General features: G+C 39.6%; 1 protein-coding gene across 5 annotated transcripts in view; it reads left to right on the top strand.

Moving 5' to 3' along the window:
- The window catches only part of HNF1B (HNF1 homeobox B), an 89,942-nt gene that overhangs the window by 37,013 nt on the left and 35,729 nt on the right, over positions 1-17,200 (top strand). For all 5 annotated transcript variants that reach the window (XM_031967567.1, XM_031967566.1, XM_031967565.1 and 2 more), the window contains exon 5: positions 13,685-13,845. In XM_031967567.1, the coding sequence (XP_031823427.1) occupies positions 13,685-13,845 (161 nt within the window). The remainder of the gene's footprint in view (positions 1-13,684; positions 13,846-17,200) is intronic.

Genomic DNA, 17,200 nt, shown 5'->3' with positions numbered 1-17,200 from the left:
GAAGGGTTCCAAGGCCTTCTAATGGCACAAGCCTCTGTGCTCTAGGGTCCATGCTTTAGTATTGCCCCTAATCCCAGACCTCAGTCCCAGCCAATAAATAATGATTGATGATGATGATGATGATGACGACGACGATGATGATGATGATGATTGGGGGGTGGGAGTGGAGGAGGAACATCACTCAGGGAACCTTTCAAAGAGGCCCTAGGGTGAAGGGACAATCCCCCCACGGGGTGACTCTGCTGACTTCTGGGGGCTCTAGCTTAAGACACTGTTCTTGAAGCATTGTCTCCCAATGTGATCGAGCCTAGGGATCATTGTGAATAGGCCACAGAGATGGAAACCTCTTTTCTCAGAGGATTTTATTAGCTCTTCCGTCACAATATAGATGTCTGTTTATATTGGACCTGACTCTTGTTTGGGCTCCTCTTAGCTCAGTCTTCACGAAACTTTATGGTCTTCACCCTTTTTCCTAGACAAACTGAAAGCACCATCATTGTCCTGTGTTCCAGCCAAGCACAGTCACTTTTGTCCCCAGCCCAGGGTAAGACAGCAGGGTTGTGCAGGAGTTCTTTCAAAAGACCAGGCCAGCATGGCTTGAAGGCAAGGACATTGGGGCCCAGACTGTGGTTTATTGGGCTGCACAGTATTTTCTATACAGCCCTCACAGCAGCGACAAACTCAACTGTTTTCTTCTTCTCATTCTTAGCCAGTCATCATCTGAAAAGAAAGCATTTAGGCTGTTCTATTGGCCTGTCTGGGCCACTCCCAGTTAATTGATTGATTCTTCATCTTTTCTGTGCTTCATCTGTGCTGACCTCCAGAGGTAGTCTTTTACACTATCCCCCTTTCCTCCATACGCTACTAAATTTATATTTGGAAGAGACCTGAGTCTAACTCCTTTATTTTACAAAACCTAATGTTTATAGGGTGTAATGATTAAGCTAAGATCACATAATTATCAGCAGAACTGGGATTAGAAGTCAAGCCCAGTGACCGCAAATCCCATGCCTTTTTCATTGTTTGATGTTGTCTTTCTGTTCTTAGGGTGCTGGTATGATTTTCAAGTCCCCAAAGCCAAATTCTGCAAATTTGCACCCCTTATCTTCTACCCATTGCTTTGAAAAAAAAAAGTCTTCATTGTAAACTTACAATGAAAAGAACATTCTGTCTAGAGTTGGAATTTTGGTTTATATCCTGGTTCTGCCATTAGTAGCTGTATGACCTTAAGTAAAGCATATTGCCTCTTATGAAATGGCCAGAAGACCTTCAAAGTCCATATTGACTCTTTATAGCAACCCATAAGCCTTGTAGGAATCCCTACTGGCCCATCTAGTCTAGAGAATCACAGAATTAAAGCTCAAAATCTTATTTTGCAGATGAGGAAACTGAATCTTAGGGAGATTAGTAAGTATTAGAGCTGAGGTTTGAACCTAGATCAGTGATTCCTTGCAGAATTTTTTTACACTGCAAAACCCTTCCAATAAATCTTGAAAATTGTATTGTGAACTCCAGTGTAATTTAATATTCACTGATCGACCATCAAATTACTGTGCACATGATCACGATGGTTTCAGATCACTGAACAAAGGACCTATGGTGCTTTAAACATGCACATCCTTGTTGCCACAGAGGAAAAATAGGTTTGGAACATAACCGGGCCATTTTTTATCGCTTGTTGTTGTTGTTCAGTCATGTTTGACTCTTCATGACCCCTTTTGAGGGTTTTTTTGGCAAAGATACCAGAAGGCATTGCCATTTCTTTTTCCAGCTCAAATTACAGATGAGGAAACTGAGGCAGACAGGGTGAAGTGATTTGTCTGGGGTAACATAGCTTGTAAGAGTCTGAAGTCAGATTTGACTTAGAAAAATGACTCTTCCTGATTCCAAAGTTGGTGCTCTATCCACTGGACTGTGTGCTACAAAATAGGTCTCATACCTAGTAGCAAAATGAGTCTCATAACACATAATCAATTAGTTAAGAGTGTGAACTACTTGGTCCAACCCAAGGGGTTCCTAAACTGCTAAATGAAACTGTTGCTCAGATCATGAACCTATACATTTAAAGCTGTAAGGGGTCTTAAATGCCATTTGGCCCAATCTCCTCATTTTATATATGAAGAACTAAGGACTCCAGAAGTAAAGCTACTTTTCCAAGGTGCCATAATGGATATATGGCAAAGATAAGTTGGTATTACCTCAGAGGGATGTATCTGGTGCTTTTGAATTCCTTTAAACAATAATTTTCAGTGCTTATTAGCATTAGACTTAATTCGGCCACCAAAAAATTAAGGAGGCAAAGGGTCAGTGATGGAAATTTGCATTGGGCAAAGAGAAAATATTATTATTAGCTTTGCCATAAATATGATAGCTAGAGGGCTCAGTCCACAGTGCTGGACTTGGATTCAGGATTCCCATAAGATCTCAGAAACTAGTTGTGTAAACCTTTGCAAGTCACTTAAATGATGTCTGCCTCAGTTTCCTCATTTATTAAATATTACTATAGATCTACCCTAACAGGACTATTGTGAGAATCAAATAAGATATTGTAAAGTGTTTTTGAAAACTAAAGTACTATATAAAAGCCAGATATTAGAATATTTTTGTGATTTGTTATGAAACTCATTTTGTAGCACTTTATATTTACAAAGCATTTTTTTTTTTACCATTTATTATCTCATTTGCTCCTTACAGAAAGCCCATGAGGTAGATAGTATAAGCATTATTATTCTAGATGGAGGAGCTCTGATTCCATGTCCATTTACTAGTAATGACTCATTTGCACAATCCTTTAAGGTTTATAAATTTTTTATATATGGTATTTCGTTTGGTACTCCCAATAATGGCCCTGAGAGAGATGACCTGAAAGTGGTATTATGCTCCATTTTATAGACAATGAAACTGGCTCAGAGGCTCAGAGATGCTTAATAGTTCAGTGAGAAGATCTAGGTTTGAATATGCTATCTGTGAGATATTGAACAGGTAACCTCATAACTCTGGGCCTCAGTTTCCTCATCTGTAAAATAAGAAGATTGAAATAAATGGTCTCTAAGGGCCTTCCCAGCTCAAAATTCATAATCTTAAGTGGCTTCCTTATAATATACCACTAGAAAGCATCAGAAGATTCATACTTAGCTCTCCCTGACTCCCAAATACAGTTCTGTACACTATTGTCTCCTTCCTTTTTGTTTCTATTTTTAAAAAATCTCTTTTTTGTGGCTGCTTTCTGGTCCTTACAAGGTTTCCTGGAATTTAGAATGTAGATCAAAACACCATCCTCATTGCAACCATTCATCATAATGGACCAAAAATGCCTAGGCTTGGAACCCTGAGTCAGAGCTATTCTGGGTTATTCTGGGGTTATTCTATCCATTGATACATAACTGGGAGACAAAAAGGCTTTGGGGAGCTTCATGAAACCTTGGGTCTATTGCAAGGTGCTTGCAAGGTACAAGTTGCAAGGAACTACCCAGGAATTTCCAGTGATGTTAAATGACTCTTAGAAAACCGTCATCTTTCTTCTGTTCCTTAAATCTACTTTCAAATAGAACTCTGATCTTCCCTAAGCATCCATCCCAAACTGTAAAAAGCAAATAAACAACATCCCCTTTCCCCCAACAAAAACAAACAAAACAAAACAAAACCCCAGTCACTGTTAATGGAAAGAATACCATCCATCCTTTAAAAATGTTTATTGTTATCTTTAGTTTTAACATCACCAACATTTCTTTATTTCTTTTCCCCAATATACCCTTCCAGAGACCATTTCTTCAAAAAAGTATTAAAGAAAGAGAAAGAAGGAAAGTTCTACAAAAGTAATGTTAGTTTAAAAAATGTCATGCTACATTCACTTTTCCCATGCCCATATTTCTCCTGCTTTTGCAAAGAAAATCCATGTGTGGGTGTATACACATACATATGTATAACACACATATATATTTGTTTATTTGGTTAAATATTTCCCAATTACCTTAAAACTTTTAACTTTCATTTTTTTAAATTTTGAGTTCCAAATTCTCATTCTTTCATCTCTTTCCCATCCCTTGAGAAGGCAAGCAGTAACGTATCAATTAAATAGGAAACACTGTATATTCTTAAGCACTTGTTGCTTAAGATGAAACTTTTCATTGTAGCTACTCAATGACAATGACAAAATAGCATTGTCTTGTAACAACAACCAAAAAAATCCAACACAACAATTCAGCAAAACCCACTGACCCTGCAATTACATGTGATAGTGCATACCATCATCCTCACCAGTAGTTCCCCCCATCTTTTCACTGACAGCAAGGAGATATGTGTCATCTGTCTTCTGGTCCTGCAATTGGCCACAATTCATCAGCTTCCAACAAGCTTTTAGCAATGTTTTCACTTGCATTTTTCCGCTTATTCTTTTGCTAGACTGAGGTGTTCATTTGCAACAATTCAATGTTTACATTCAGTGCTACAGAAACCAAGAGTCTGTTGAGAACAAAGTGTGTTGAAGAAGGAGGGGGGGGGGGGGAGGAAACCTCCTTTAACCGTCATGAATAAGAGATTTTTATTTCCCAGGTGCATGGTGCACGCTGGCTTCTGTTCACAGCCAAGACACTGTTGATGGGAGACTCTTTATCCTCTCTCATTGGTAACATTTGCTTTGATTTTTATGAGAAAACCAGTTTGTGTGCTTCCTTAAGTATCATTCAACTTTTGCCCTTGAGTCAAGAATGTTTAAAGTCTCTGCAGGTCTGTATATGCTTCCCCTCTCAGGAGCTGGCTGTCTCCTCCCTCAATGTGCCATTGCAGTTAGAAAAGGGTTTGGGAACTGGAACTGGCCCAGTGTTTGAACTGCTTTTATCTTTCAGACAGCTTTTGCTCCCAAGGCTAGGAGATTTTTAATCTTCTAAACCTTTTGCAAACACACATTCGGTTCTTGTTCCTGGAGGGAAGGAAATAATCATAACTGCAAGGAATATCCTAGTTTTACAGAGAAGAAACAGCAAATCAAATGTCAATACAATCCAACAAACATTTATTCAACAATTGCATATAAACACCTACTATGTCAAAGCACTGAGGAAACAGAGTTGAAAAATAGCTTTCATAAGGGGAGTGGGAAACAAAGCATGTATAAAGATAAGAAAATGCAAAGTCAATTTAAAGGAATTTGAGAGAGGATAAAGCATGAAAATTGTGTGTGTGTGTGTGTGTGTGTGTGTGTAAAAAGGTCTTGTTTAAAGGAAGCTTGGGATCGTAATAGAAGGAAGGAATTCCAAGGATAAAGGACCACCCTTGGAAAATGTATGGAAGTGGGAGATAGAATATTTTGGGTGGGACCCACTGAGGAGGCAGTTCGACTAGAATGGGGAATATATGAAGGGAAGTAATAGGAAATAAGATTGAGAAGCTGGGGGGAGTCAGTTTGTGGGGAGCTTGAAATGCTGATCTGAGGATCTTGTGACTTATCCCGTGGCAAGAAGGAGGCAATGCCGATTTTTTTTCAGTAGGATAGTGACATGTTCAGATTTGCTGGCAGCAGCAGGGAGAACAGATTGGAAAGATAGGAGGCAGGAAGACCAATTAGGAGATCTAAGTTATATTTAAAAAAAAAAGATGCTAAGAGCATGAGTTATAGAGACTTGCAGTTCTCTGGATTTCTTTCTTCACAGAACTGCCATATAGAAATGCAGTACTCGATTCATTAAATAATCACCCAGGTTCAAAGTTGAGTGTTAGGCACTGGGAAAACAAAGACAAAAACTGCCTCTCCCCTCACGGAGCTTACATGCTACTCATTTGTTCAAAAACCTCAAGTCTCACTTGACAGAATGAGAGTTCTGGTGTTTCTCTCTTGTTCTCTCATTCTCTCAGGCTCTCTGGTTTTGTCTCGATCTTTTTGTTTTGTTTTGTTTTTGTTTCTTCTCAATCTCTCTATCTCACTTTCTGTCCCTGTGTATTTCTCTCTAGACCTTCCCAAGTAAAAGTGATTCCCATGAAGTGAATTGAGAATTTGTTGTATGGATTGTTTTCTCTGTAGGCTGGTCAAAGACAAGCCGGAGGAGGAACCCTTCCCCGCCACCTCCACCTCCACATATACACTATATTTTGACTCTATGAGAAAGAAAACACAAGCTGATCATAATTTATGGACTCTGTTATTTCATTTTTGGAAAAGCATTCCTGGCCATCCGCTCAACTCCCAGGGCTTGAATTCCCTGACTTTCTGACTCCGCAGTAGCTATGCTGTACTCTGCATGAGGTTAGGAACACAGAAAAAAAAAATGTGTGTGACAGTGTCCCAGCCTGTTGAGTAATGTTTACTCTCTTCGTGGTTGGGACGCTCACTTGAACTGGCAAAGGTCCACCTGCCCCAGGAACATTCCTGCATTATCAGGGATGGGAGATTGGTTTTGAAATGACAAGGGGCAAAAGGCATCCCAGGGAGATTCCAAGGGCAGTCTCCAGACCCCAGGTCATCTATTCTGATCCATAGGCTCTTGGAAGGGTTTTGGGGGGCAGATAGACAGAGAGAAAGGAGGAGGAAGAGGAGAAGGTAGAGAGAGGAGGGGAGAAAAGGAGAGAGGGAGAAAGAAAGAGAGGGAAAAAAGGGGGAGAGAGGAAGGGGAGGAAGGGAGAGAGGGAGGGAGGGAGAGAGAGAGAGAGACAGAGAGAGAGAGACAGAGATAGACACACAGAGAAATATGGAGACAGAAAGACAGAGACAGAGAGAGTCAGACAGACACACACAAAGAGACAGACAAAAAAGGAGGGAGAATGTGTATATGTGTGTGTGCATGTATGAGTGTGTATGTGCATACCAGTGTGTGTATGTATATGTGAGTATATGAGTGTATATGTGTGTGAATGTATGAGTATGAATGTGTGTATATGTGTGTGAATTCTGTGGAGAAGCCTGGGCTCCCACAGTGCCCTGTGATTAGTGGAGCTGAGCCCTAGGAATCCCTGACCTGTTCCTCCATCTGTTCTTAGTCCAAGTAGAGTTCTAGACTTACTGTCATTGAAAGGCCATGGGGAATAGAATGCTGGACTTGGATTCAGGAAGACTTGGTATGGATCCTGCCACAGACATTTATTAACTGTGTGATCCAGAGCTGTGAAACCTTTTTGGACCTTGGTTTCCACAGGCATCTTTCAGCCAAATTGGATTGAATTAAATTAGAAAACTGGAGGCTTGAAGCTCCTAGGTATATTAATTTCTTTAAACCACTTTGAACTAGATATATTAGCTTTCTTTGCAGGGGCACATTGGTAAATATATCTTAAGGGGAAAAGCTTACATTTTTAAAGTTTAATTTGCATTATTGAGATTTTCTCCATCACTTTCTTAAGTCTAGAAATCAAGTTCTGATTTATAGAATTTAACAATTTCTAGAGGTATAAATAAATGCTCATGCTGAAAATTCAGTGATTGTCTCTGCCAAAACATCCACTGGGCTCCAGCACTCTCATAAACATGCCTCTTGTTCCTCCTAATTTGAAAACATGGGTATTTGAGGTTCACTTAACTTAAACGTTAGTTACCAAATAAATGGTCATTTTTCTCTACAAATTCTGAAACCCTTAAAATAAATTGTAATTCATTTTCCAGGGGCCAGGTGGGGACCTAACAATGCAATATAGTAGCCATGCGTTATTTGGACAAAAAAGAGATAGTGACCTCAATAAGGAATGCTATATAGTGAGCAGCAGTGTTGGCATAGAGCATTGAATTTGGAAGAGGAGGTTCTGGATTCAATTTTGCCTCTGATGATTGCTTATTCTATATCTGACCATAGGAAAATCTGTTAGCCTCCCAGAAGCTCACTTTCTTATCTATAAAATGGAGAATAGTAACTCTATTCCCTACTTCCCATAGTTGTTGTGAGGATTCAGTCCATTCTGACAAGCATTCATTGAGTACCTACTGTGAATGATATACTGTCCTAGGTGCTGGGGATATAAATAATGAAAAATAATCCCTGCCCTTAAGGAATTTGCATTCTAATAATAGATCAGTAGTTCTCAAACTTTTGTTCTCAATATCTTCATGTTGTTAAAAAAACCATCGAGGATGTGTTCAAAGAGTTTTTGTTCACATGGGTTATATTTATAGCTATTTACTATATTAGAAATAAAAAATAATTTTGAATTTGTAGACCCTATGAAAGGGTTTCAGAGACCCCAACTGTGGTCTTTGAGGACCACTGTACAAGATGGAGGGAAAGGGATGTACATGTGTATGTCTATGATCATTTAAAGAGGGAGAAAGTCTTAACAGCTAGGGGGAGTCTGAAGTTTTCTCTTAGGAGAAAGCAAACAATCTGAGTTTTGAAAAGGACAAGGGACTTTTCAAAGGTAGACAAACACTTTTGCGAACTATAATGCACTGACAACCTCTGTAGTGCCTTAAATGCACCCAGTTATTATTACAGTGGTCACAGGTTTGGGAGTAGTAAGTGTCATGGGCACGAATTGGCATCTTGAAGCCTCTTTTGCCCCACCAAGTCCACATCTGCTCTCATCCCTATGAAGCAGCAAAATATAATAGGAAAATCCACTAGATTTGGAGTCAAATTCGCGCTGTATTATTTATTTCCTGAGTGACTGCAAGTCATTTCAGCTATAGGCCTGAGTTTCTTTATTGGAGGGTGTGGAGGGAGAGGGATGTGGGTGGACTAGAGCCCAGCTTCTTAAATTGTGAGTTATGACCCCATATCAAACCTGGTAACTGAATGTGGGAGTTGTAAAATTATGATTTATTATCCGTAGATGTATGATTTGTATACCTATTTTACATAACTATATAACTTTCTTGAGTGAAAAGGGGAGATGAATGGAAAAGTTTAAGAAGCCCCGACTAGATGAGCTTCCAGGTTTCTCTCACCCTATAATACTATCTTATAATACCAGCAACATTAATTCATGTTTTAATTCACGAATTCATTTATTAATATCATACTCCCTGAGGGCAGGAATGTCTTTCTTTTTCTAATTCATAATTTCCAGTGCCTAGCACAATGTCTGGTACTTAGTAAGTGCTTAAAAAAATGTTTATTGAATTGAATTTAATAGAAAATTGCATTGTTAGGAGGGAGAAGGCAAGATGTTGCCCAAGTTCTTTTCAGTAGCTTCTAAGACCCTTCTGGTACTCTTTGGTAGACTAGTCATAATGGATTATGCTTTATGGATTAAACCATCATGTTTCTGTATTGCCCTCCCTTCAAATGCTTTCTAGGTCTGTGGAGTGCCAGATAGTTTTGTTTCATCTTGTTCTAACCAATATTTCTCTCCACCCTCTCTGTTACCACAAATACTCCCTGTTCTATGTGCTGCCCTTCTTCACCAACCTTTGCTATACTGGTTTATGTAAGCAATGGCAAGGATCCTTTAGGGCCCTGGACTGCTTAATGGAGAGCTTATGAAGGAAGTTTCTCTAGAGTGCTTAGCACATTGCATGTGCTTAATAAATGTTTACTGACTGACTGGAGGTTGAAGATAAACATAGACCTGGAAGATGAGCAGCAGTCTCCTCCTTGCACCTTTTTCATGCTCTGCCTATCTCCCACACTTCTTCAGTGTCAATCACATATTCCTTGATGGTGCCTCTTTGGGGCCAGGAGCTATAGGACCACCTGCTTACCATCTTTATAGAAAAGATCTCAGAGCGACAGTAACTCACTTAAGATTACTCAGCAAGTTCATGGAAAAACTGGGAATCACAACATAAGTACTTCAGCCAGCCATCCCAGAAAGGGCTTTGTCAGTCTCAAAACTCTCTAAGAACCTGAGATGAGGGTATTGGGATTATTGTTATTATTGATACTTTATCCCTTAGGCCAGTTGCTTTGTTTCTAATAAATGGCCCTTGTGTATGTCTCACCAGGGATTCCTTGTAAAGAAGGCTTTTGTTTCCTGTGGATACCCTTGGTTAATTATTTTAAAATAAATAATTCTGTAGCCTGTGGCAGGGAAGAAGCCTACTCATGACCCATATTTGATCAGCAAAGGGCTGGCTCTCTTCTTTCAGCCAAACTAAATAGATTAAATTGAGAGGCTGTGTTTGACTTGAGACTGAATCGATGATGCAGACAGGCTGGGAGGTGGAAACATGCCTGGCTCCCAGTGCTGTCACCACTCACTCCAGAGCAAAGCATCGTGGGGAGGCAAACAGCTTGTCAGAGCAATGGGGATGGGGGAGAGAGAGAGAGAGAGAGAGAGAGAGAGAGAGAGAGAGAGAGAGAGAGAGAGAGAGGACACAAAAGGAAGGATATTTCTGAAAAATGGGAAGGGCAGATGAGGAGTAGCAGGAATTTTAAAGGACCAAATAGCAGAAGTTCTCAGGATTCTTTGGGGAGCTGTTATTCCTTATAATTTAATAGGATTACAGGTTTAGAGTGGGGAAGGAACTTAGAGACAATTAAAACTCTGTCACTTTACAGATGAGGAAATGAGCTCTAGTAAATGTCAATGATTTGCCCAAAATCTCACAGGGAGTGACAGGATCAGAAAGTAGTCTCCTGACTACTTTCAGTTTTGGGCTATTTCTATAGTGTACTGCTTTCCCATTATATTGGTCATCTTTTGTTACTTTCCTGTGCTTGCCATACCAAGGAAGAAGACTTTTTCAAAGATTGGATTACAGATTTAGAGCTGCAAGGGACCACAGAAGACAAGAGTCCAACCTCATTATATGAGGAAACTGAGGCCCAGAGATTAAGTGATTTGCCTGAGGTCAGACAACTAGTGAGTATCTGAAATGGGATTTGAACTCAGGTCTTCCTGATTTAAAATCTGGGACCTTATTCACTACACACAAAAGAGTATGCAGTTTGGCATGGCAGGGTATTTGCTTTCTGATCACCACTGTGCTGCTCACTCCAGTTGGGCAACTATCTTAGATAATAGCTGAGCTGGAAATGACAAACTAGAACTGGCATCAGAGTTATGGGAATTAGAACTGAAAATGACCCTGGCAATTATCGAATCCAGTCATTTTAACCTCTTTTGTGTGGTGGTCTCCTTTGGCAGCTGGCTAATTTGGTGTAGTGCCTAGACTGTGTTTGGAGGCAGGAAGCCTTGAATTCAAATCTTACCTTGCCAATTGAATGAAGCCTTTTAATTTTTTCTCATAGTGATGCTTTTTAATGCATAAAATAAAATATACAGGGTAACAAAGGAAACAAATTATAGTGGAATACAAACATCAGATATTCTTTAAAATGAGTTTACAGACCACAAATTAAGATTTGATCCAATCTCATAACTCTCTGGACAAAGAAAGTGAGATTTAAGGAAGATAAAAGACTGATCCAAAGGTGCACAGATTTTTTAGAAGGATCTTCAAGTTGGAAGGGACCTTAGAAATAATCTAATCTACAACTCTCATGTTGTAGACAAAGAAATTAAGTATTAAAAGGGATCTTAGAAATCATCTAATCTAGAACTCTCATGTTAGAGATAAATAAACTAAGTACTAGGGAAATCAAATAACTTTCCTGAACACTATGGGGAAAACTACATCAGAAAGTAGAAAGATGTAGCTATGTTGTAGAGAGAGATAGGGAATAATCAGAAGAATTTTGTGGTTCAATTCAGCCTTCTTTTCTGTCTGTTCTGTGTTGGTCTTAAATTCATTGTTCATTTATAGTATCAGTCTAAAATATAGATAGATGTAATTATAGATATAGTGAGATATAGAAATAGTTTGTCTATTCAAGTGCATAGTATTGTCAGGTCCATAGGAATCTTCATCCACTTGGTTTTTCTAGTGTGCATAGTTAGGTCAAATTCTCAATGATTATGATTCAGAGGTTCTTAATCTTTTTTATTTCATGGGCCTCTTTTTAGGATGATGTTAGTCTGGTAAACCCCTGGATCTCTTTTCAGTAGGTTTTTAGATGCACAGATTATATAGGCTTGTAAATATTGATATTTGAACACTTATGAAATTATTTTTAAAAATGCAAGTTCAAGTTCACAAGCCTTAGGTTAAAAAACCCTGCTCTAATGAAATGTTTTTTCCTCATCCTCTGAAGAGGCAATGGGAGGTTTGAGTTTTGCTGTAGGTTCTGTGCCTTTGGTGAGGTCAGTCTTGGACTATTACAGCTTTCAACTCTACTCTTTCCTTTCTCAGGCAAGTCTTGACACCCATAACCTGAATACTGGGTTGAAAACTAGATGATGATGAATCTGATCTGTATTCAGATTATAGATCAGATTCATCATCAGCTAGGTTTCAGTCCAGTAAGTAACCTTTTTCCTTCCTTGGGATAGAGAGGGGCATCCTCAACTCGGGTTTCCTCAAGCAATTATGTTAAGTAGGGAAATGGCGAACAGTCTATGCTTTACTCCTCCTTCTTGAAGAGCTTCTGAGCATTTATAGACTCAGTCACAGTGGATAACTAACCATCCCCAATTTGAGTAGCCCTTCCCCCCCTCATGACCCAGAAGTCAGCAAATTAAGAACCTCATTAAGGTGTGTAAATTTTAGAGTTAAAGACACAGTTGCAGCCTCATCTCTGTCTTGACATCCTTCTTTGGCCAAACCAAGGAGTGGACAGACTAAGACAGAGTTTGGAATGGAGAAGGGATACACACAGGTTTGAGAACTTTGACATGGACTCTGTTATGATCTTTGCGTGGGTCACATACCTGGCTTCCCACTAAGCTTTCTCCTGTCAGTGAAATGGATCCTTCCTTCCTCTCCCACCAAAAAATGACTAAGATGCTTCCCAGGGTTGAGGACTTCCAAAAAGAGACTGTCAGTCAACAAATCAAGTCAACAAGCATTATCAAATGTCTGCTGTGTGCCTGGTACTCTGCTAAATTCTGACAATAAAAAAAGAAATGTTCTTCCCTTTAAGCAGCTCACATTATAAAGGGGGAGATAATGCATAAACTTCTATCTATGTGCAAAATATATATTTAGGGCAAATTAAAGCAGGAGGTAGCATGAACTGATTTAAGGACTGATTGTTAAATTTTCAACATGAAAATTTACCATGAAAATCAGTACATGCTATAAATCACGGCTTGATTTATTGATTTTTTTTCTTGTCTAGGTTTAAGAAAGTGATAGAGAAAAATTAAATAATGTAGATTAAAATTTAAAAAATTAAATTAAATTAAGATTAAATAAAGTATTATATGTGCAATATTCTCTTCCCCTCAATTGATTGTGAAATATTTACTAGCATATCTCTGATATGGGGGTAATTTCAAAGGGAAAACATGGGAAGTGCTGACTAAGGATTAGAAAGCCACAAAGAAGTGTATTCTGACTAAGGAGAATACCAAATTTGGCTCTTTTTTTTTTTTTTAAGGACATCAGTTTTCTCCTTAAAATTCTCCAGATAGGAATATGCTACAATTTCCCTTTGTTGTCCCCTTCAGTATTCTATCACTGACAGTAAAGAAATGAACCCTTGGGTCTTAGCACCAAGCAAATTTGGAAGTTCCTTCCAAATCTCCTACAACCTAAGGAAAGGGCATAGATGCAACAAGATGCTGACCCCAAACGAACATCATGGCTCTACTCTGTGACCTCGTAGGAAGGTTACCAAAAGTTTTGGGATGGGAGTGTATTGGCTTTGTTTTCCTCTCAGGGAAACCTCTGAAAACAAGAGTGGAGATCATTAAGTCAGATATTTTGTATTTCTAGAGGTCATTCTAATGACCCATCACTTGGGCTCATGTTGTCTTGCAGGAGTGAGATACAGCCAGCCAGGAAATAATGAGGTCACTTCCTCCTCCACAATCAACCATCATGGCAACAGCGCCATGGTGACCAGCCAGTCGGTTCTCCAGCAGGTTTCTCCAGCAGGCCTGGACCCCGGCCACAGTCTCCTCTCACCTGATGGTAAATTGGTGAGTACACCTGGGCCATTGTAGCAGTGGGAGCTGATAAGATAAGAGGCAAAACAAACAGGACTTCTCACAAGGCCTACCTTAAACAATGAAGCATTGTAACCCCAGAAAAAAAAATCAGGGGCTGTTCACAGTTGGAACGGAAAGGCAGTGCTGTGTGACCCTGTCTTTGGCTGGTGGAAGAAGTGTTCAGTTTGAACCCAGCCAATAAATCTGACAGAGAGCTGCTCTCATTTTATTGATTGAATGCCTCATAAAGGAACACAGTGGGTGGGACACTGTTTGTCTTTTGCTGCTGATGACATTCACATTGATAAAACTCGTTCATGGGGTGGTTGGCTCCTTCCCCCCCCCCCCTTTTCTTTCTTTCCTTTTTTTTTTAAATGCTCTAAAGTCAGGAGTTCGTACCCGAAAGCATTTCATCATGAATCATTTCCCTATTGCCCTCTTTCCCCTCCCATCTCATCCCTTCCCCCCTTCTTCTGTTTGTTTCCTCCTTGCTATTAAGCATGGAGCAGATTGGGATTTAGAACTAGGCCACAGATGATGGTCAGAAGACACTTCTAAAATTGGGCTGTTGGATGAAATTTTCAATAGTTTCTGTCACCATCCAACAGCCCAATTACACCTGAAACAAAATTGCTGGAGACATCCCCTCATCAAGCAGACCTTCTTGTACTTTAAACTTTACCTATTTGATTCAATTCAAAAAAACTTTTTTGAGTTTCTACTATATGCTACACATTATGGTGCTAAGGATAAAAAACAATAAATAAAATTATCCCTGACCCCAAGGGCCTTACACACTATCCAGGAAGATGAAAGAGGATATAAGATGCATACAGATATATCATTCTAATCTTTTCCTACAATTGAAATGAAACCGATCCGAATTTCTAAGTGATTAAAAAATCCACACAGGTCTTAAAGAGCAAGGAAGAATGAATAGCATCATGATACTTATGAAACTTGGTCGGAAGTGGAAATTTTATTCTTTGGATCATGCTCTGCTTGTGAGATCATGCAGAGGTGCTAGTTTTCACAATGGAGGCGGGGCTGGAGCACACTCCCTAAAGGTTCGGGCCTCTTCAACTGAGCACCTGAGAAGAATGGGAGGGGCATCCAAGTCCCTATGCCACACCAGACCTTGATGCTTAGGTTGTGTAGGCAACACAGGAAGGGCAGGTCACAGGTGATTGGCTGCCTGGCTTCCTGAAGGAAAAACAGCATGTGGTTTCTGTTGGCTTGAGCAGGCTTAGCCAGTACTAGTTTCAGGGAACTGAGGGCTGCTTTCCCCAGCTGAGTGCTCTTCAAGGAAAATGCAAGGGTGTTTCCTGCCCCACCTTCCCTGTGCCTTTCCCTTCCCTAGTTCTTTTAACCTATGCCATGGATAGAATTCATCTCTTAAAAAAGACCCTTGTACCTGTAAATCAAAACTATTACGGGATTGATACAAAATCCAATCCTTAGAATTTCTGTTTGGTCCTATTGGGACCAAAATCCCCACTAGCTAAGACCCAGTTTGGTCTCATTGAGGTCACATGGGAAAGATTTAATTTTTCAGTTGAATTGACTTTTTCCGAGTCTCTTGAGTATCCCAAAGAACCTTTACCTTGAGGTTTGCAGATGTTTTTTGAACCTCATTTTTCCACCCAAGAAGATAAATATAGTGGATCAAGACCCAAACTATCAACTTGCTTGTTTCCCTCTCTCATCTCAAATCCTATCTGTGACACTAGCTATGTGACTCCAGCCAAGTGACTTAACCTCTGTACCCCAGGAGGTTCCCTAGGAATTGGCTACTAAGTCATAGAGGATTTGCACTGGAGGAAGGAGCTTCCAGTGTTGACAAAATCACAGATCCTTTGTGTATTCCCAAAGGGAACACTGATTTGTATTGATCCAGCCTTGGCTAGTCAGTCTTCCTTGTGACCTGTGGCAAGGCAGCCGATCAGGTTATCCTGGGGAGTATTTGGGGGGGGGGGGGGGGAGAGTGCTAAGTATCTCCCAAATATCCAAAAAACTCAATTGTTTTCTTTAGCAGTTTACTTTAGCAGTTGATGGACTCCCATCAACACAATTAGCAAATAGAAACTGGGAGAGGAAATTATACTTTTACATTAGCAGGAACAGAGGCAATTGTACAGGCAGGTATTCCAGCTCTTAGATCCAGCATAAGACACACACACACACACACACACACACACACATAGAGTATATATATTTATACACATATATATGTGTGTTCCTCTTCCATTCCTCAAAAAAAAAAAAAAAAAAAAAAAAAAAAAAAAAGGCAGAAAAATCCCAGGAACTCTTTTGTCCCTTCCTTGACTTTCTCAAAGGACTATGCTACTTAACTGGTCCAGTCCTGGAACAGGTTATTGGTGTGTGTGTGTGTGTGTGTGTGTGTGTGTGTATTTTATGACTGCCATTTCAAAAACAAGTCTGGCAAACAGGCTGGTTCTCTCTTGTTTGATGTGGTCAGAATTCTTTCTGAGTCATGTGACCACGAGCTCATTTCTTGATGCTCAATTTAAAAACACAAACCTGTTTTGATTTTTTTTTCCATTTTCTTAACTTAACCTTGGAAACCACTGGCTTGGCTGGAATGGCAGCATTGGCATACAATAGCTTGCTTGATACAAATGGTGTGTCACCTCTGAACTTCAGAACTCTCCATAATAAGAGTTCCCAGAAAAGATGCTGGCTGACTTCTAGTCACATTCTCCAACCAGTTTGGTATCAAAATTTCTTCACATCATCATTGGTGAAACCAATCAATCAACCAGTAAGAATTTATTATGTGAGACAATGTAGTATAATGGATAGAGAGCTAACCTTGCAACCTTGAAGACTTGAGTTCAAGTGTTTCCTCTGACACATGATAGTTGTGTAAACCTGGGCAAATTGATTAACCTCTTTATTGTTTAATCAACTGTCTAAGAATAAAACTTGAAATGAATGTATTGATCTGCATTGGAACAGGGAACCCCTTCATCTGGGAACTCTTGGTGCCAGTGAAATTATAGGTCTTTCTCCTCTCCCTTATATGCCAAATGCTGTCTTATGGTGATGGGAACACAAAGAATGAATATTCTTGATTTTAGGAAGCTTGTAATCCTTTAAGGAAAGCAATGTCTGTATACATACAGGTGTACACACACACACATGTTACTTTAGGTGTAATTATATATGCATACACATATATGTAAATTTATACAAAATACTTAGAAAAATTGTCACGTGTTTTTTCCCCTGAGGCAATTGGGGTTAAGTGACTTGCCCAGAGTCACACAAATAGGAAGTATTAAGTGTCTGAGATCAAATTTGAACTCAGATTCTCCTTACTTCG

The sequence above is a fragment of the Sarcophilus harrisii genome, chromosome 4, assembly GCF_902635505.1.
Source record: "Sarcophilus harrisii chromosome 4, mSarHar1.11, whole genome shotgun sequence".
In the NCBI taxonomy this organism is placed as follows: Eukaryota; Metazoa; Chordata; class Mammalia; order Dasyuromorphia; family Dasyuridae; genus Sarcophilus; species Sarcophilus harrisii.
This window is presented reverse-complemented; position numbering and strand designations above follow the sequence as displayed.